The sequence below is a fragment of the Chiloscyllium punctatum genome, chromosome 37, assembly GCF_047496795.1.
Source record: "Chiloscyllium punctatum isolate Juve2018m chromosome 37, sChiPun1.3, whole genome shotgun sequence".
In the NCBI taxonomy this organism is placed as follows: domain Eukaryota; kingdom Metazoa; phylum Chordata; class Chondrichthyes; order Orectolobiformes; family Hemiscylliidae; genus Chiloscyllium; species Chiloscyllium punctatum.
Window position 1 is genome coordinate 47,966,321 of NC_092775.1, and position 21,693 is coordinate 47,988,013.

At 40.1% G+C, this 21,693-nt stretch overlaps 1 protein-coding gene across 7 annotated transcripts in view; it reads left to right on the forward strand.

The window, feature by feature from the left end:
- The window catches only part of dnmt3bb.1 (DNA (cytosine-5-)-methyltransferase 3 beta, duplicate b.1), a 284,701-nt gene that overhangs the window by 152,222 nt on the left and 110,786 nt on the right, over positions 1–21,693 (forward strand). For all 7 annotated transcript variants that reach the window (XM_072556783.1, XM_072556785.1, XM_072556789.1 and 4 more), the window contains 2 exons: positions 1,698–1,823; positions 1,914–1,958. In XM_072556783.1, the coding sequence (XP_072412884.1) occupies positions 1,698–1,823; positions 1,914–1,958 (171 nt within the window). The remainder of the gene's footprint in view (positions 1–1,697; positions 1,824–1,913; positions 1,959–21,693) is intronic.

The window sequence follows — 21,693 nt, forward strand, 5'->3', positions numbered from 1 at the left end:
GTTTCAAGCATGATGGACAATGGGGACCCAGTGGGTGTGGTGTACCTAGATTTCCAGAAGGCCTTTGACATGATGCCACATATGAGGCCACTGCATAAGATAAGGATGCATGCTGTTAGGGGTAGAGTATTGTGTGGATGGAGGATTGGTTGACTAACAGGAAGCAAAGAGTGGGGATAACTGAGTGCAATTCAGGCTGGCAATCAGTGACTAGTAGTGTGCCTCAGGGGTTGATGTTGGGACAATTATTTACAGTTCATATAGATGATTTAGAGTTGGGGACCACGTGTATGATGTCAAAATTTGCCGATGACACTAAGATGAGTGGTTGAGCAAAGTGTGCAGAGAACTGTGAAACTTCGCAGAGGAACATAGATACATTGAGTGAGTGGGCAAAGGTCTGGCAGATGGAATACAATGTTAGTTAATGTGAAGTCATACATTTTGGTAGGAGTCACAGCAAAATACATTATTACTTGAACGGTTAAAAGGTTGCAGCATGATGATTTGCAGAAGGACCTGGGTGTCCTTGTGCATGAATCGCAGAAGATTGGTCTGCAGGTACAACAAGTAATTAGAAAGGCAAATGAATTTTGCCTTTCATTACTAAAGGGGTTGAGTTTAAAAGCAGAGAGTAGTGTTACAGCTGTACAAGGAGCTGTTGAGGCCACACCTGGAGTACTGCGTGCAGATTTAGTCTTCTTAGTTAAGAAAGGATTTACTGGCACTGGAGGGGGTGCAGAGGAGGTTCGCTAAGTTGATTCCGGAGTTGAGGGGTTGCCTTATGAGGAAAGACTAAGTAGATTGCGATTATATTCTTTGAAATTCAGAAGAATGGGGGTGGGATCTTATAGAAACATATAAAATTATGAAGGGAATCAATAAAATAGAAATAGAGAGGATGTTTCCACTGGTACTGGTACCAAGATAAGAGGGCATGGCCTCAGGATTAGAAGAAGCAGGTTTAGAATTGAACTGAGAAGGAACTTCTTCACTGTGAAGGATGTTAATCTATGGAATTCCTTGCCCATGGAAGTAGTATTCACTTTTAAAGCTAATGTAGATATTTTATTGAAAAATAAAGGAATTAAGGGATATGGTGAAAACGCAGGTAACTGGAGCTGAGTCCACGAAAAGATTAGCCATGATCTTATTGACTGACGAAGCAGGCTTGAAGGGCTGGACAGCCTACTCCTGCTCCTGGTTCTTATATTCTTATGTCAAGATGTGAGGAACAGGTGGAGGTTTGATTGGTGAGTGCAGTGGCAGTTGTTTTCACAGGGTTGGCCATCCCTGCTGGGTGGGTAAGGGGAGTGCCTTATGAGAAGCTTCCTTTCTTCTCTTCTGAGCTGAAATTGGGAGTTGTCATTAGGTGGTGATTTCTGTAGTCAATTATCTGGTCAGCCAAGTGAACTCTTGTGAGTATTAACTCTCAAAATATGTTCTTACGTACCGCAAATGCTAATTGCCAACAGCTGCTGGTTCATGGTATGAGTTAGGATTCAGATGATAAGTATAAATCATGAATACCTCTGTTAGATTTTTGGGATGCAATTTATTTGAATTATGTATTTTTTCTTGTGTAACTACATCTGCATAACAGCAAGTAGCAATGGATTTTACCTTCAGAGTTGGTTTGTACAGTGTTTGAGTGCTATGTCATACATTTTACATCAGTTCATCTATCTGTTGAACAGAAAATGACATCACAGGTGAAAACCGTGTTGAGGTCTATGTACCTGAATATTATCCTCCTACAAAAAAACAGAAAACAAGCTTTTACAAAAGCAAGGAAGGAACTGAAGAGGAACACCGGGGGAGAGGTAATTTATGATTTGTTTTAACAAAGGTCATATGCTCAGTGTGTTATTGATGGGTCAAATAATTAATAATACTTTTCATTTTCTGTGCAGAAAAGATTTTCTTTCAAGTTACATCAAACAATAAAAGCATAGAAGGTAAAGTTTTTCTTTTACTTCTTTTACATGTGTCATTTTCCAGTTGGCTCAAATGGTGGCTTCATTAGTGTGCATTGTTGACAAGGCAATTTCATATTAGTATTGTAAATGAGACATATACCCTTTATGTTTTATTGTGCAGTCAACGATAATGATAAATCTAGCACAGACATACTCCTGCAGGGTGGAAATTTAGCAATGCATCACATAGGAATAATTTAAGTAACACTATAAATCTGCTGGTCTTATACACTTGAGTTGTATTCTGTTGGATGGTAACACTAGGTTTTGTGTTTAAAGTCAATAAAGTAGTTATTTAGTATCTGGATTACTTCATTAAAATTTTGGGGAACACAATGGGATGGGATATTGCTGTCTTGGCACAAAAATGCCATGTTTGCAAAGTACCAGATTCAATCCTTTTACTGGGACTACCTCAAGGGTAAGGCCAAATCATTTAAATAATGTGGTTGCTCACCCAGAACATGGCGTATATGCAGTGAGGCTTTGGGTATGTAATCAGTTGCTGCCAGCAGTTGAAAGCTGTTTGCTTCTGATTTATCTGTACCTGTTTTCTGGACAAAGAAAAATAGTTGAGGGCAAAGCTTCCTGATGCAGAAAACAAATATTGAAGGGTATTCTGAAAGAAGTTATTTAATGAAGGGTAGCCCTATTTGGAGGGGTAAGCCACACAACAAATATTTTTTCAGCAGGGCCTTATTGAAGTAACTGTTCAAATGGATGATCAGGGTATAATGTGTAGTTTAGGTTTTACAGGAAAATTGAAGCTTACAGTTTAGTTCCATAGAGCTTGGGAGTCTTTGTAAGCATATCCAGTGTATACCATTATTTATACTTTAAGTTGTCATCAGCATTGCATACAGGTTTCAGGTCTCAGTTTGGAAAGGCAGTTTTACCACTTGTAGCACAGCAGAGTTTCTGAAGAGCTGTTTGTTATATTATCATGCCTAATACTGGAAAATAGTATGATTATTTATTTTTAGATATACATTGTTTCTAAATGTCACAGTGCATTGATGCAGTGTGAAATGAGTTCAGTTAGTATTTCATTTTACAGCTAATACAGGTGTAACTTGCAGAGAAAACAGAGAATGCTTGAGATTCTCATCATGTCAGGCAGCATCTTTGAAGAGACAAACAGAGTTAATGGATAGAATTTAATGCCCCCTCCTCCTACCGTGACAGGAGGGCCATTTATTTGGGCAGGGTGTGCAGATTGGGGAACACACCATCCCAGTCAAGCTTAAGGAAAGGGGCAGCTTTCCCACCCAGAGGCCTCATCCCACCACCACTCATATCCACCAGCTGGGAGACATAACATCGAGGGGTTTGCTAAAAGCCTTAGGGACTGGGCTCATGGTCCTCTTTTCTTTGTCACTCTGTGCCCACTCAAGGGACACAGCAATGTGTAGGGAGGATCTGCTGAAATCCAACTCTCTGACCTTGCTTCCAAACAACAAGCCCTTCCTACACTCCTTTCAAGGACCCACTTCCTATGACTCTGAATTCCCCTCTCACCTCTATTTAGTGATGTAGCTGTGATACCAGAGGTAGACCTGAGTGTTGTACCATCATGGCCACCACTACTGGTAGTGGTAGTGAGACTAAAGATGTCAAAGGGGGTGAGATTTTCAACATATGGGCAGTTTAATTGCATGGGAGACTCAACATTGTCCAGGTAAGTGCCTGATTTCCTGGTAAAAGTGTACTCTTGGAGAGAAGTGACGTTGGTTCCCTGCCAACTTTCCAGGCGGTGAACAGATCCTATCCTTGCCAAGAGGGGCCAGATTCCTGTTGCTTCTTTAGTTTCCAGGCCCATTATACCATCACCACCCACAAAACACTCCAACCTAACTCTTCAAATTGATTTTAGGTTTGCCACCTTAACCCAATGCTGATATGTTGCACTGTTTAAGCTGCTTGGCAAGCTCAGGAATGTGCAGTTTTTTAGCTTTCAGTTTTGCGTGTAATTTATAGTGTCATAATGAAATATACATTGTCTCTTCCTTCCAGACTTTATTTTCTAAGGTGAGATATATCAGCAACTCCTCCTTCTTGATAACTTCCTCCTGCACTCATCATTTTGTGGAGCTCACTGACTTAATTTTAACATATGAAGTTATCTAAGAGATTCTTAACTGTTCTTTTCACATGCTATGTGAACTCTATTGAAGTCAGAGTCATACAGCAAGGAAATAGACCTTTGGTCCAACTCATTGATGCCAACCAAGTTTCCCAAACTAAACTAGTCCCACTTGCGTGTGCTTGGCCCATGTCCCTCTAAACTTTTTCTATTCACATATCTGCCTAAATGTCTTTCAAATTTTTTAACTGTACCTGCATTTACCACTTACTCTGGCAGCTTATTCCACATACAAACCAGCCTCTGTGTGAAAAAGTTGCCTCTCAGGTCCCTTTTGAATCTTTCTCCTCTCACCTTAAAAATATGGTCCCTAGGGAAAAGATCTTTGCTATTCCCCTTATCACTGCCCCTCATAATTTTATAAACCTCCATAAGGTTATCCCTCAACCTCCAATGAAGAATGTCTCAGCCTATCCAGCCTATACTTATAACTCAAACTCTCCAGTCCAGGCAATATCCTGGTAAATCTTTTCTGAACCCTTTAATTTTAGCAGGGTGACCAGAACTGTACACAGTACTTCAAAAGTGGTGTCACCGATGTCCTGTACTACCTCAACATGATGTCCAACTCCTTTACTCCAGTGGTCTGAGCAATGAAGGCAAATGTTCTAAATATCTTTGTAGCCACTCTGTTTACCTGTGATGCCACTTGAAAAGAGCTATGTACCTGAACCCCAAGGTTTGCCACCATTACCCAGGGCCTGAATGAACCGTATAAGTCCTGCCCTTGTTCATTTTGCCAAATAGAATTTCTTCTGCCATTCCTCAGCCCACTGGCTCAGTTGATCAATATCCCTTTGTAATTTCACGTGTTCAAGGTTAAGAGGAGAAAAGTTTAAGGGGGATACAAACGGTAAGTATTTTACATAGAGGGTGGTAGGTGCCTGGAATGCGTTGCCAGCAGAGGTAGTGGAGGCAGGCACGGTAGATTCATTTAAGGTGCATCTGGACAGATGCATGAGTAGGTGGGGAGCAGAGGGATACAAATCCTTAGGAATTAGGTGATAGATTTAGACAGTAGATTTGGATCAGCACAGGCTTGGAGGGCCAAAGGGCTTGTTCCTGGGCTGTAAATTTTCTTTGTTCTTAAATAACCTTCTTCACTGTCGACTGTACCACTAATTTTGATGTCAGCTGCAAACTTACTAACCAAGCCCCTTAATTATGTGTTTATTTTCAAAAGACTTTAATACCATAGAATTTAATTTGTAGAAGGCCTTGTTAAATTTGAGATTTGTGTATTCCCTTATTACAATTTGCACTAAGTTGAAGACAACAAAATAATTTCATTCTCCTCTTCTTTTTGAAGAGGAATCATATGGACTCAATGTCTAGACTCTGTTTATTTTTCCACTATTGCTGTCTAGGAGAAAGTGAGGACTATTGCTGTCTGTCATGCTCAGTTTCACTAGCGCTTACTATTTCAGATTTCCAACATCAATAATATTTTCTTTTTATTTTAGACCAAATTCAGTGTTTTAGTTAAAACACCATGTTTTGTATGCTTTTATTTTTCTTATCAAAATGGGCACCATTCATTAAACCCATCTTTAAGTGCATCTTTACAGTGTTTTTTCACTACTTTTGGCTACATTTAATCTTATTGTATGTGCAAAAATTCATTAAATCTTTCCACAAATCAGTATGTCAAAACTCCTAAATGATACATTTACCTACTATTACTTATTAATCCTAGAACACAACATATTTAAACATTGCTCAAGGGAGACAAGAAGTCAAAACTTGTGCTCTTGCATTCATCAGCACTAGGATACAAGAAACAGATTTGAAGTAAGGGACACCAACTTATACAGCATATATACAGGTAAAAGCAGGAAAGTGGTGTTGAGCATTATCACATCATTCAAGATCTCAGTGCAAACATGATGGGTTAAATGACCTATTTCTTATAGGAAGAGAGCCATCGTTTGCAAGAAAATGCGGCAGGAACAGTTAACTGTCAATCTTAGTTCTCAAGCCATGCAAGTAGATTCTGATTGTGCACAGTGTTGCATTCTCCATGAGCTTTTTTTGTCAAGTTTGTATGAACTCCTTTTGCCTCCATCAAGTGGGGTCCTTTCTCTGTGGCTTCTATATGTAGCTTTTAGCACATCAGTACGTCACAGTAAAACCCGACTGCTGATGTTAAATTCATTTCCAGTTAATTCTAAGCACAGGCTGGACTACTAAATAAATTATTTCCGGTAGCAGAATCACATCAAATAGTGTATGCACTGTTCTGAGGCTTCCAAGTATGGTTGAGCGCATGACCACTGCATAAATGTTGTGTTGTTTGATCTGGTTTGCCAATTATTGGGACATATAGCTCATGTACCTGGCATCACACTGGCACTGAAACTCATTTGTGTGGTGGGAAAAATGTCTTTTTGGTTTGATGGCAGTATCTTCTTAGGAGAGAAAACTATGCCTGCATGGTAGCACCATGAAGCAACGAGCTTAGCCTGTTAATCAAATTTTGGACATCTCACCGTTCCAGGTTAATCTGAGTTGTCAGAGACAAAAGGTGGTGGATAGAGACCCTTTCATGAGTTCTCACAACAAGCAGGGAGTGATGATTTGGTTAGGGTAGCCCATCCCATCATCAAACAGGATAGTTTTGATTTGTACTTTCTTAGTGTTAAGTTTACATGGTAAACAGATGGCTTGGGCACTGTTCATGAGGTTGCCATACAAGTTGGTGTGCCCTTTTTAAAGCCTGTTTCTTGCATCCTAGTCCTCTTTAGTGAATGATGAAAAGCTTCAGCTTCTTGTCTCCTTTTGGTAATGTTTATATTAAGTACCACTGAACAAGTATTCAGATATAAGAAATGAGAGCAAGAACAGACTATACAGCCTGTCAGGCCTGCTCTCCTCTTTAATACAATCATGGCTGATCTTGGTATTGAATTCAATATTTCAGTCCACTCCCCAAATCTCAAATTTAACACAGTCCTCTGCAAATTAAATACTATGGTATTACAGTCTTCTGAAAATAAAGACATTAAGGGGCTTGGTTAGTAAGTTTGCAGATGACATCAAAATTAGTGGTACAGTTGACAGAGAAGAAAGTTGTCTAAGCTTACAAAGAGAGATTGATCAATTGAGCCAGTGGGCTGAGGAATAGCAGATGGAATTCTATTTGGTAAAATGAACAAGGGCAGGACTTATATGGTTCTTGGTAGGGCCCTGGTAATGGTGGCAAACAGAGAGACATAGGAGTTTGGGTACGTAGTTTTTTTAAAGTGGCATCACAGGTAGACAGAGTGGTTATGAAGATATTTAGAACACTGACAGACTGAAAGTATTTCTATTCAGCCTTAAATATGAGAAATCACTATTAGGCTCCACACACTATTAATTCATTTGGTTGAACAGGAATACACAGTGTTTGAAGGGAGTGCTTTTCAACTAATAGTACTTTCCCATTTGATGGAAAAAAAAATGACTGGTATAGAAAAAGACATACTTTTGAAAGTCCTTATGTTTACCTCCAATAGAGACCTTACTCAGTGAGTAACAATGTGCAAGTACTTTGTGGCATTGTAATTCAGAAAGTGTCTGGAGCAGCTCCATTGAAAGCATTGTGATACAGTTAGCCATTCAAGTGGGTTGAGGAAATGGGAACGCAATCATGGTGAGGGGACAGTATTATTTCAGGGAAAAGTATGTTTCTCTACAGCTGTGAGCTTGCACCCTAAAGGCTGGAATTTCTGCTCGGTGCCAGGACATCCCCTTGGTGCGGAGAGGAACTTGGACTGAGAGGGGAGAGATCCAGTTGTCATAATCCATATTAGTATTAGGAGCATCGATACGACTAGAAATAATGTTCTACTGAAAGGATTTGAACAGCTAACAGATAAATTAAAAGATAAAATATCTAAGGTAATAACCTTGGGGTTACTACCTGAGCCATGGGTGGAGTTAGGAAATAAAAGGAAAAGAATGCACAAACAGAAGCTATACTGTAGGACAGCGAATAAGTCAGAAGGTAGAGAGTATGCAAAACAAAAAGACAGTACATTAATCATGTGTGATTTTAATTTTCATATAAATTGAGAAATTGTATTGGCTGAGGTAGCCAAGAGGAAGAATTTGTAAAGTGTTTTTGGGACTGTGTCTTCGAACAGTAGCCATGATGTGGAGATGCCGATGTTGGGCTGGGATGGATAAGTCAGAAGTCACATGATATCAGGTTATAGTCCAACAAGTTTATTTGATATCTCAAACCTTTGGAGCACTGTTCCTTGGTCAGGTGAAGTTACTTAAATTGTACAAATCAGAGCTACTGCAACAGTTGTTTCATATTCAGCATTTTCAATGTTCCTCACCAATTTTTCTCAGACTATGGCCCACAATAAGCTAATTCCAAGACATGCAGCAATTGAGATGTTCAATATATTACCTCGTCTCACTACTCTCAGTTGCCTGATAAAGGAGCAGTGCTCCAAATGCTAGTGCTTCCAAATAAACCTGTTGGACGAGAACCTGGTGTATGTGATTTTTAACTTTGTCCACCCCAGTCTAACCCCATCACCTCCACATCATACCCACAGTTGAACAGTCTCTCAAAATCAAAAAAACGTGGTGCCGGAAAAGCACAGGTGGTCAGGTAGCATCCGACGAGCAGGAGAGACAATGTTTCAAGCATAAGCTCTTCTCTTGCACCTCAGATGCTGCCTTACCGGGTGTGCTTTTCCAGCACCACACCTTTTGACTCTGATCTCCAGCATCTGCAGTCCTCACTTTCTCCCAGTCTCCCAAAATGCACTGTTAGAACTGTCAGATACATAATCATTAGACGTAAAGCCAGTTGCCATGATTTTTGAATAGACGAGCTATGTCTACATGCTACTCCTGTAGGCAATGGTTTAAGCTCAGCGGCAGCCCTTGTATTTTGGAGATATATGTGTACAGTTCTTCCCTCCCATATTGTAGCATGTAACCATACATTGATGATGGGGAGAAAATGATACAAGAGCTTGATCAATGTGCATGCAGACAGTACCTCCAACTTGAACCAGGACAAATCTTAAATGAGTTTGAGATTTTCACACAAAAGCATTGGTACATGGAAAAATAATGTTATTCTGTCCAGCCAAGGTCATATGGTGATGTAATAAGCAATGGTCAAGTTTTACAAAGAAGTAGATAACTTATTCAAAGTGCTTATCATCAACCACCATCAATCATCAAACACCGCATTACAACTTGGATGTTTAAGATATCATACCTGGCAACCATCACACATACATGACAAAAGATGTGGATCCATTTGTAACAACGCATTATACATCAGAGCGAAGATACACTGTCAAATTGTGGTACAAAAACCAGATGTGATTGTGTCGTAGGTCCACCAAAATGTTACCAGAAAGTCCAGAGACAATATCTGTATATGCATTCTTGTGCATGTTTATTAGAAGAATGGGAAATGTTGCATTACAGCACAGATTCTAGACTAGACAAGTTTGTACCTTTAAGACAGTTACATGACATCACGCCATGTGACAGAAATGAAGCTCCCCACTCACCTTCAATCACTCTGCTTAATGGAGTCCGTGTAATATAGTGTATTCAGCGAGTCAGTTCTATGATGCACAGTATCATCAGTAAGGAAAAAACCTAGGCTGTGTGTAAGTCAGTAATACTATAGTTGTGTAAATAGTGATGTGTAAATAGTTAGTGTTGTTAATAAATTTTAAGACGTCTGTTTCACCAAGACCTGATTCTTTGAATATGTTACATAGAGTAACACTGGAAGCTATAAACTGGGGGAGCATTTATCTTAATATCCTTGCAGGGATGAAAGAGAACTGCTGTTTCTGGCTCCACAAAATTAAGCAAAGAATTGATTTAGCTATTTCTTAAAATTACTGGAGACAAATTAATAACCTGCATGGAGTACCCTCCACCATTGGTTGCTCAAAACTGTTATAGTGGCTCCATGTGTAGTAATCTGATTACACATGGAAGGAGTGACTATCCTTTCCAGACAATCTCTTCCAAGAAAGCTAGTATAAATGAGTGGTAAGTGTACCACGGCAATGTTTAGGCCACTGTGTTCTCATTTACTCTTGTTTAAACTCAATTTGTAATAATCACAAATATATTATTGAAATCCTTTGACTCTTCCCTTAAAAATCAGATATCTCAAACTAATATTAGTTCAGTTGTATATTTCTAAGCTATGTCTAAATCCAGGGTATCTTGGCTATAGAGACAATAGTTATAAATATTCTTATTACTTTAAATCCTTATATGTTCAATTAATTTTCCCACTTTTGGTCATGAATGTCTCATACCGTAGAGAATTTGAACTAAAAAAGTGAATATGTGATTCTTTGTAACCACTCTGAACGCTTGAATAAAGTTTGCAGCCTATGGATTTGGCGCCACGTGTAGCCCTTCAACATTCTTTTGCAGCTTTTCCAGTTGGATCACATTAACATGGATAAAACCCAAAAAGTGTAAGTCAAGAAAAGTAAAAGCTGAGTTTTTACTGTGAGAACAAAAGACTGATAATTACACAACACTATGGTTTCAAATATTCATTTACCAAAAAAAAATCTTTAAGGAAAAACCGAAGGTTTTTATAAAAGCAGACCCAAACTTATCTGAGTGCTGAGTTTGGCCCATTTGTAAAAAACTTTGCGAGGCTTGAATTTACCTAAAAGTGAAGTTTCTTGTCAAAGGCCCAAATTCAGTTGTCTACAGGTCTGTTTGGGCCTTTGGATGAAAAATTAATTCTTAGGTCCATTCAGGCCAACTTGTCTCTCCTCCGGTCCTCACCTCCACAAAAACAAACTGGCCAGAGCTACTGGCAGATTAACTATGTGACTGATTTATCACATCCTACATCAATTCATAGAGTCAAAGAGATGTACAGCAAGGAAACAGAGCCTTCGGTCCAACCCTGTCCATGCTGACCAGGTATCCCAACCCAATCTAGTCCCACCTGCCAGCACCTGGGCCATATCCCTCCAAACCCGTCCTATTCATATGTCCATCCAAATGCAATTGTACCAGCCTCCACCACTTCCTCTGGCAGCTCATTCCATACACGTACCACCCTCTGTATGAAAAAGTTGTCCCTTAGGTATTTTATATCTTTCCCCTCTCACCCTAAACTTACACCCTCTATTCCCCGACCCCAGGGAAAAGACTTTGTCTATTTATCCTATCCATGGCCCTCATAATTTTGTAAACCTCTATAAGGTCACCCCTCAGCCTCTGACGCTCCAGGGAAAACAACCCCAGCCTGTTCAGCCTCTCCCTATAGCTCAAATCCTCAACCCTAGCAACATCCTTGTAAATCTTTTCTAAACCCTTTCAAGTTTCACAACATCTTTCCGATAGGAAGGAGACCAGAATTGCATGCAATATTCCAACAGTGGCCTAACCAATGTCCTGGTACAGCCGCAACATGATCTCCCAACTCCTGTACTCAATACTCTGACCGATAAAAGAAAGCATACCAAATGCCTTCTTTACTATCCTATCTACCTGTGACTCCACTTTCAAGGAGCTATGAACCTGCACTCCAAGGTCTCTTTGTTCAGCAACACTCCCTAGGACCTTACCATTAAGTGTACAACTCCTGCTAAGATTTGCTTTCCCAAAATGCAGCACCTCACATTTATCTGAATTAAACTCCATTTGCCAGTTCTCAGCCCATTGGCCCATCTGGTCAAGATCCTGTTGTAATGTGAGGTAACCCTCTTCATTGTCCACTACACCTCCAATTTTGGTGTCATCTGCAAGCTTACTAACTGTACCTCTTATGCTCGCATCTAAATCATTTATGTAAATGACAAAAAATACAGGACCCAGCACAGATCTTTGTGGCACTCCACTGATCACAGGACCTCAATCTGAAAAACAGCCTTGCACCACCACCCTCTGTCTTCTACCTTTGAGCCAGTTCTGTATCAAAATGGCTAGTTTTTCCTTTTTTGCATGAGCTCTAACCTTGCTAACCAGAATCCCATGGGTAACCTTGTCGAACGCCTTATTGAAGCCCAAATAGATCACATCTACCGATTTGCTCTCATCAATCCTCTTTGTTACTTCTTCAACAAACTCAATCAAGTTTGTGAGACATGATTTCCCAGGCACAAAGTCATGTTGACTATCCCTAATCAGTCCTTACCTTTCCAAATGCATGTACATCCTGTCCCTCAGGCTACCCTCCAACAAGTTGCCCACAACCGAGGTCAGGCTCAGTGGTCTATAGTTCCCTGGCTTGTCCTTACCACCCTTGTTAAACAGTGGCACCACGTTAGCCAACCTCCAGTCTTCCGGCACCTTATCTGTGACTATCAATGATACAAATATCTGAGCAAGATTTCTCTAGCTTCCCACAGAGTTCTAGGGTATATCTGATCAGGATATGTATTTCAAGACATCCAGTACTTCCTCCTCTGTAATATGGACATTTTTCAAGATGTCACCATCTATTTCCCTCCAGTCTATATGACTCCATCCTTACTACTCTGGTTCACTTCCTCCCAACCTACATCCGGGATTCCTCTGATGCCCTGCGACACATTGACAGCTTTCAATTCGCAGGCCCTAACCACCTTCTATTCACCATGGATGTGCAATCTCTATACACCTCCATCCCACACCAAGACGGCTTGAAAGCTCTTCGCTTCTTTCTCGAAAAGAGGCCCGAACAATCTCCATCCACCACCACTCTCCTCCGCCTGGCTGAACTTGTTCTCTCTCTCAACAACTTCTCCATCAACTCATCCCATTTTCTCCAAATCAAAGGTGTAGCAATGGGTACCCACATGGGTCCTAGCTAGGCCTGCCTTTTCATGGGGTATGTGGAACATTTCTTGTTCCAGGCCTACCCGGGTCCCCTCCCACAACTGCTTTATCGGTACTAAGCTTTGACAAAGGGTCAGTTCGACTCGAAATGTCAGCTCTTTTCTCTCCTTACAGATGCTGCCAGACCTGCTGAGATTTTCCAGCATTTTCTTTTTTGGTTTCAGATTCCAGCATCCGCAGTAATTTGCTTCTATCTTCCATGTCCTTTGCCACTGTAAATACTGATGCAAAATACTCGTTTAGTATCTCTCCCATTTTCTGCGGCTCCACACAAAGGTCGCCTTGCTAATCTTTGGGGGGCCCTATTCTCTCCCTAGTTACCCTCTTGTCCTTAATGTATTTGTAAAAACCCTTTGGATTCTCCTTAATTCTATTTGCCAAAGCTATCTCATGTCCCTTTTTTTTGCCCTCCCGATCCATTTCTATTAATGAATGTGTCCTTTACAACTGGTCATGCTGTAGTTCTAAATCACTCAGTACTACTGTTTCATTACAAAAAGCACTGTTGAAAGCCACTCACTGGCAGTGTTTCCAAAAACTGAAAATATTCTTAGGGTCCGACTATTTTTCAGATTAAGGATATTTTTGGTTTTTGGATAATGAATTTCTGACCCAACTTGGTAAATTATTTAGAATGTGCTTTAGAAATTATTTTTGCTATCACAAGAATCAGTTATGAAAAAGATACTTATTTCCATGCATTTTATGTTCAGGTTTGATGTGGAGATTATTTTTAAAATTATAGGTGAAAACATAAAGAAAAGATAATTAAGAGTTAGTTCTGCATTAATTGTATTTCTCTGAAGGTGCATAAATTCAATACTTATTTATTGTATATACAACCTGGAAGGTGTAGTAATTTGCCACATACTTGCTAAATATTCCTTTGTGTCTCCAAATAGTTTTTATTTTACAATTACTTTTTTAAAAAGGCCCTTCAGGTTCATAAAAAAGTTTCTAATACTTCTCAAGATGCACAAGAATGATTTACTGATTAATCTCTCATTTCCCTCTGTGAGGAAGTACTTTGCTGCCACCTGGCATCTTGTAGATTACACAACTGAGATCATGAACTCCATGATGGGGAGTCTTTAGAATGTAATGCAATTGCTTTGCAAGATACTTTGTATTGATGCTATGTTTTATTACAAAGTTGAATTTAAACACATGGATTTAAGATCATCATTAATGACTGTTTTCTTGATCAGGGCTGTTGCCTTTATTCATTTCAAGGAATAGAATCTGGACTCTGAGCTTTCTGAAGATTGACATACAGTACACAGCGGTTCAGTGGTTAGCATTGCTGCTTTTCAGTGCTGGGGTCCCGGTTTGATTTTAGCTTCAGATCATGTCCATGTGGAGTTTTCACGTTCTCTCCATATCAGCATGGATTTCCTCCTACATTCCAAAGATGTGCAATTTAGGTGGAATAGCCGTATTAAATTGTCTGTAGTGTCAAGGGATGCATAGACTAGATGGATTAGTAGGATAGGTTAGGGGTGTGTGGGATACTCTTCAGTGTCGTCAGTGCAGACTCGATGGACCAAATGGCCTCTGTGCGCACTGCGGGTGTTCTATGATTCTAGTGCCAACCCATTGGGCGGCACAGTGGTTAGCACCGATTAGATTAGATTAGATTACTTACAGTGTGGAAACAGGCCCTTCGGCCCAACAAGTCCACACCGCCCCGCCGAAGCGCAACCCACCCATACCCCTACATCTACCCCTTACCTACACTATGGGCAATTAGGATGGCCAATTCACCTGACCTGCACATTTTTGGACTGTGGGAGGAAACCCACGCAGACACGGGGAGAATGTGCAAACTCCACACAGTCAGTTGCCTGAGGCGGGAATTGAACCCGGGTCTCTGGCGCTGTGAGGCAGCAGTGCTAACCACTGTGCCACTGTGCCACTGCTGCCTCACAGCGCCAGAGACCCGGGTTCAATTCCCTTCTCAGGCGACTGTCTGTGTGGAGTTTGTACGTTCTCCCCGTGTCTGCGTGGGTTTCCTCCCACAGTCCAAAAATGTGCAGGTTAGGTGAATTGGCCATGCTAAATTGCCCGCATAACTAGGTGAAGTGGGGAATGGGTCTGGGTGGGTTGTGTTTCGGCGGGTCGGTGTGGACTTGTTGGGCCGAAGGGCCTGTCTTCACTCTGTAAATAATCTAAACATTGCATGACATTTTAGTCACACATTATCCTAATTAAATAAGTAGTCCTCATATCTGCAAGTTATCTGCACAACATTGTGTTCCTATCTGAATATATCTTGAAATTTCTTTTGTTGGCTTTAGAAAAGATTGATGAATGAAATCACATTCCCATTGGGATTTAAAATCTACTTGTCAGCTGTATATTGCAGTCAGCTGCTGAATTTCATTACCTTTTTACTGCATGATCCACAATATTGCTTTTATTGAGAATTTCCTGTAGAATGAAAATAAAAATCAAATTAAATTCTAATCAAGTTTACAGTGTAAAGGTGTTTTTTTGTCTCTATTTTGCAAAAAGGTGTTATTTTCTGATAAATCAGAAGGTTGTCTCAAGCAGTGTTGCATTCAAATTTCCCCTATGTAACAACCAAGACATTATTTGTATGCAGGGCTTTGTGTCAGAATTTCCTCTTATCTCAGAAAAGATTGCTGCTTATGTAGGTGTTATAAATTACGGCCTTGTTCTAACATTTGACAGCACTGCTGTAATCCAGAGTTTGAAATACTGAATGCTGTTTGGATTAGAATGCTAGTTCAATTGTAATGGTAGGATTAGATGAGAGCAGAACTGACGGATCAGCTTTTTTAAAATGCATATGTCATTGTTTGATGAGAGGCTGTTTCACTGTCAGTCTGCACTGACAACCTAAAAGTAATTTGTAATATATTTTGAGAGCAAGAGTTAGAACAATACAAATCTACTCTTGCAACAAAATGTATAATTGTAAGACACTTCTCAAGAAATGTATAATGAAATATATGTACATTTGTTTTTTTCAGATTAATCTGTATTTTTAAAGCTAAAGTTTGACGTGCTTTCCAAAAGTCTGTGGTTACTTTCTATGTACTCAATGAACCATGAATGACCACTGTGACACAGGGCATATCTGAATCAACTGATTTTAAGCTAACATCATAGGTTTTACTGGTTTAGTTTCATTCAAGAGAATAACAGGGGCTTGAGCAGTTCACGGAAAGAATAACAGAAAATAAGGAGCATTATAGAAGGACTAAAGGTTTACATTCGAAATAGCAGAAACACAAATCGCACAGACAGTCTGTGAAAGTGTAACAGAAGAAAGAACATGCTAGATGGAAATATCCCAGAATTAATAAAAGAGACTATGGAAATATTCGTGGATATAGCATTGGCTGCATGATTGTTACAAAGAGAATAATGTTGACTTTGGACATATATAACAAGCTGTGTCACAGCCATATATAATAGACATATATAACAGAGAGTATCACAGAGGTTGAAGGAGATTTTGGCAGTGTCACTGGAATGAAAATAGGCTACAGAAATATTTTAATCAAATTAAAAGAGGCCATGAAGAAAAATCACCAAAGTTAGCAGAGGCCATAAAAGTATCATAGAAGAGAATAAGAGGCTGTGAGACTCTCAGACAACATACTAAAGGCTATCACTATGGCCTGAATTTTATGACATGGATGGCAGATGGGAGTGGGGTTAAAATTGGACATGGACTGTCATACTCATGTTAAGAGGCCAATTAATGAACACTTAAGGATTTCATCCCACCACTACTGAATTCTCCCCGACAGCGGAGAAGCCAACACCAAGTGTCCACACTGCCCAGTAAAGCCCAGGGGCTGGAACAAGGTAGGGGAGTACCTTTTGACCTGCTGTTTGCTCTAATAGACACCCCAACATGTCAAACATAATCTCTTTCTCCCCTACAACCTCACACTCCTCCTAATTGTACTTCTGTTCCTACCCTGTATTGCTGGCCTTGTTAAACTACATTTTGTCGAGTTTTGCCTTCTATTTCTGACTCGACTGTTACTGTTTGACTTCCAAATCTGATATATTGCATTTCTTTCAATGGCTCATGATCTATCTCAAGAGATCACTCCCAGACCCACTATTTACAGAATCAAAGAAATGTCATGATGCAGAAACATTCCACTCATCATGCTTGCATCTGTTCCAGCTCACACTGCATTTTCCTACTATCTGTCTTTGTACTTTGTGTTTCTAGTCCGTAGACCTATCTCCTGCTATTCATCCTGTACGTGCATTTAGCTTTTACGTTTTCCAATGGCCTTCCCTGCCATACTTACCATCGTGGCAAAAGTGAGTACTGCAGATGCTGGAGATCAGAGTCAAGATTAGAGTGGTGCTGGAAAAGCACAGCAGGTCAGGCAGCATCCGAGGAGCAGGAAAATCGATGCTTTGGACAAATATCCTTCAACAGGACATTCATCCATTATCAGACAAACTGTCATTTGTGGTAGTTTGATCCTTATGGTTTTGCAATGTTTTTTTCAATAGTTCGTGATCTGTCTCAGGCACATTCACTCCCAAACCCACTGTTTACAGAATCGGAGTTTCACTATTGCCCTGTATAACTGAAGCATAATCTCACTACTTTTGTATTAATTTCCTCTCATGATAAAATAATTTTTATTAGCTTTCCTATTATTTGCTGCATCTGAATACTAAACTTTTGCAATTCATGCACAAGGAGGTCTGGATCCATGTGCATTTCAGACCTCTGCAATCTCCAACCATGGAGGGAATCTTGAGAGACAGGATGTACATGTATTTGGAAAAGCAAGGAATGATTAGGGATAGTCAACATGGCTTTGTGCGTGGGAAATCATGTCTCACAAACTTGGTTGAAGTAACAAAGAGGATTGATAAGGGCAGAGCGGTGGACGTGATCTATGTGGACTTCAGTAAGGTGTTTGACAAGGTTCCCCATAGGAGACTGGTTAGCAAGGTTAGATCTCACGCAATACAGGGAGAACTAGCCATTTGGATACAGAACTGGCTCAAGGGTAGAAGACAGAGGGTGGTGGTGGCAGGGCTGTTTTTCAGACTGGAGGCCTGTGACCAGTGGAGTGCCACAAGGATCGGTGCTGGGTTCACTACTTTTCATCATTTATATAAATGATTTAGGTGTGAGCATAAGAGGTTTGCAGATGACACCAAAATTGGAGGTGTAGTGGACAGCGAAGAAGGTTCCCTCAGATTACAAAGGGATCTTGATCAGATGGGCTAATGGGCTGAGGAGTGGCAGATAGAGTTTAATTTAGATAAATGCATGGTGGTGCATTTTTGGAAAGGCAAATCAGGACAGGACTTATGCACTTAATGGTCAGGTCCTAGGGAGTGTTGCTGAACAAAGAGACCTTGGAGTGCAGGTTCATAGCTATTTGAAAATGGAGCCACAGGTAGATAGGACAGTAAAGAAGGCATTTAGAATGCTTTCCTTTATTAGTCAGAGTATTGAGTACAGGAGTTGAGAGGTCATGTCGCTGCTGCACCTGTACCTGACATTGGTTAGGCCACTGTTGGAATATTGCATGCAATTCTGGTATCCTTCCTATTGGAAGGATGTTGTGAAACTTGAAAGGGTTCAGAAAAGATTTACAAGGATGTTGCCAGGATTGGAGGATTTGAGCTGAACAGGCTGCGGCTATTTTCCCTGGAGCGTCGGAGGTTGAGGGGTGACCTTATAGAGGTTTATAAAATCATGAGGGGCATGGATAGGATAAATAGACAAAGTCTTTTCCCTGGAGTGGGGGAGTCCAGAACTAAAGGGCATAGGTTTAGCGTGAGAGGGGAAAGATATAAAAGAAACCTAAGGGGCAACTTTTTCATGCAGTGGGTAATACGTGTATGGAATGAGCTGCCAGAGGAAGTGGTGGAGGATAGTGCAGTTGCAACATTCAAAAGGCACCTGGATAGTATATGAATAGGAAGGGTTTGGAGGGATATGGGCCGGGTGCTAGCAGGTGGGACTAGATTAGGTTGGGATATCTGGTCAGCTTGGGTGAGTTGGATCGAGTGGTCTGTTTCCATGCTGTACATCTCTGTGATTCTATATGCTTTTTTATTTTTCCTACCAAAGTGGACAACTTGAAATTTTTCTACATTACAGCTCATTTGCTACATCTTTGTCCATGCATTTAAAGTATCAATAACTTTTTGTAACCCCCCCTCTGTCTTTTTCATCTTTCCTACATAAATTTATGTTGTCAGCAAATTTGGCAAATATATCTTCTATCCTGGACACACCACTCATGATATCTTACTGGACTGAAAAATACTCATTCATATCTATTCTGTATTACCTGCTAAACAGTTAATTTCTGTCCATGCTAATGTGCTATCTCTGACAACATGTGCTTTCACTTTCCTCAATGAGGCACCTTGACAAATGCCTTCCAAAAGTATAAATACAGGGCATTGACTGGTTTCCTTTATCCACAACATGTTTTAACTTGTAATATAATTCCAGTATATTGGTTAAACTCTGCCTGATATCTTGAATTTCTCTAAGGGTCCTGCAATAACTTATTAAATAAACTTCTTGTGATAGAATATACACTAACGTCTGTAGTTTCCTGCTTTCTGTCTTCCTCCGTTTTTGAATAAAGAAGCTACATTCACTCCAATGTGACGGTATCTTCCCTGCATCAAGGGAGTTTTGAAAAATTAAAATGTATCAACTGTCTCACTGTCACTACTTCTAAATTCTTAGTATGATGTCAATCAGCACTTGGGCATTTGTCAGGCTACAGTTCCAATAATTTATCCAGTACTACTTCTCCAGTATTTGTGATTTTCCAGAGTTCCTCTCCCATCCCTTCTGCTTCTTGATTTATCAGTGATTCTGGTATATTGCTTATTTCCTGTATAATGAAGACTTGCAAATTACCACATATAATGGGTCCATCCATTGGAACTTTTCTTCATTGTTGAAATATCTCCCTAAATGTCTGAAATTATATTTCCAGTGACCTATCCTTTGACCAAGTTTGCCAATTCTCTTTAGTCAGTTCTGCTTTGATGCCCTTGATTCAATTTTAGAAATAGTCTCAGACTCACTCCTCTCTCCATGAAACTGAAAATAATATTCATTCACATTTTGGTCATGTCTATTTCAGGACACTTTCATTATGAAATCATAAATTAATCCTAACTTATTGCATGATACTACTAGTATAGCCTGTTTTTCTGGTTGGCACCAATATGTGCTGTTCTAAGAGGTTATCCTGAAAATATTCTGTGAACTGCTCATTCAGGTTATTTTTGCCAGTCTGACCTTTCCCTGTGAATTTGTTAAAGTCTCCCATGATTATTTCTGTGCCTTTCTGACAAGCTTTTGGTATTTCTTCTTTTGTGCTGAACCCTATTATGTGGTTACCCGACTCCCACAAGTGACTCCTTACCTTTTATCATTCTAATTCTAACCAAACTGTTTCTACACCTTGGTATCTTAAACTTAGGTCTTCTTTCTCTATTGTGTTAATATCATGAACTAACAGATCCACTACTCCATCTTTTTCTAATATCCTGTGATTCTTAAATGTTCTGTACCTTCAAGATTCATCCTGTAGCCATGTCTTTGTAATAGCAGCTAGATTGTCCTTACTCATTTCTATTTGCATTCTCAGCTCATTCACTTTGTTTTGAATGTGATGTGCATTCAGGTATAGAGTCATCAGTTTTAGCATTTCACCTTCTTTGTAAATTTTAGCCTAATCGATTGGTTGAATCAAGTTCCTATTTTCTTACCCTTCCTGCTGCAGTGCGTTTATAATTTCCTGTATTGATACCTTTATCTTTGGTCTTGACTCTATTGACATACCACATCATCTCTAATTGGATCCCTTATACCCTGTATTCAATTTAAAGTCTTCTGTACTTTCCTAATTCTGGGTTGGCAAGACTTCTAATCCAAGTATGTTGAAGTTGGAGTCTGTCTGACTGTGCAGAGCTCGCTATGCCCAATACTGGTGCCAGTGCCCCATGAACCTGAACCTGCCTCTCCCACACCAGTCTGCAAGCCACTTTTATTGTTTTAATTTGATTTGCACTATTCTAATTTGCACATAGTTTAGATAATAATGCAGAAATTATGACCATAAAATGACTTTTAATTTGATACCTCGGTTCTCATACTAGCTATGCAGAATCTCCTTTGCGTTGCCTAGGCCATTGGTGCCTATATGGACCTCAACAGTGGGCTCTCCTTCTCCCACCTTAGGTTCATGTTCAGCCCTGAGCAGATGCCACAAACCCTAGTATCAGCCAAGCAACACAGAAGAGAAAGTCAATCCTTCTCACTATATTGTCCCCTTGTATCACTGCATACCTTCTTATTTCCCTCTTCGCAGTGGTTTCCTGTACTACGGTGTCTTAGCCAGTTAGCTCACATCCCCTGCAGCCTTTGCTCTCAGCCAGACATGTTAGAATAACCTCAAACCTGTTAGGTAATTGCAAAGCGTGAAGCTTTGGGTTCCCTGAAATTGCCTCACTCATCAGTCACACTCTCTTGTCCTTGAATATTGACCACACCCTAAGACTAATATTGATCAAACCCTAAGACTACCTTCTGGTATAAAGAGCCCAGGTAAGTATTCTCCCTCTGATGCATCGCATTGGCTGCTGTTCAGTCTTCAGCTCATTAAGACTTCAAACACTTGTCGTAGATGTATTTGTTCTCATTCAAACTTGTATCTAGTAACTCCCACATGCTGCAACTGT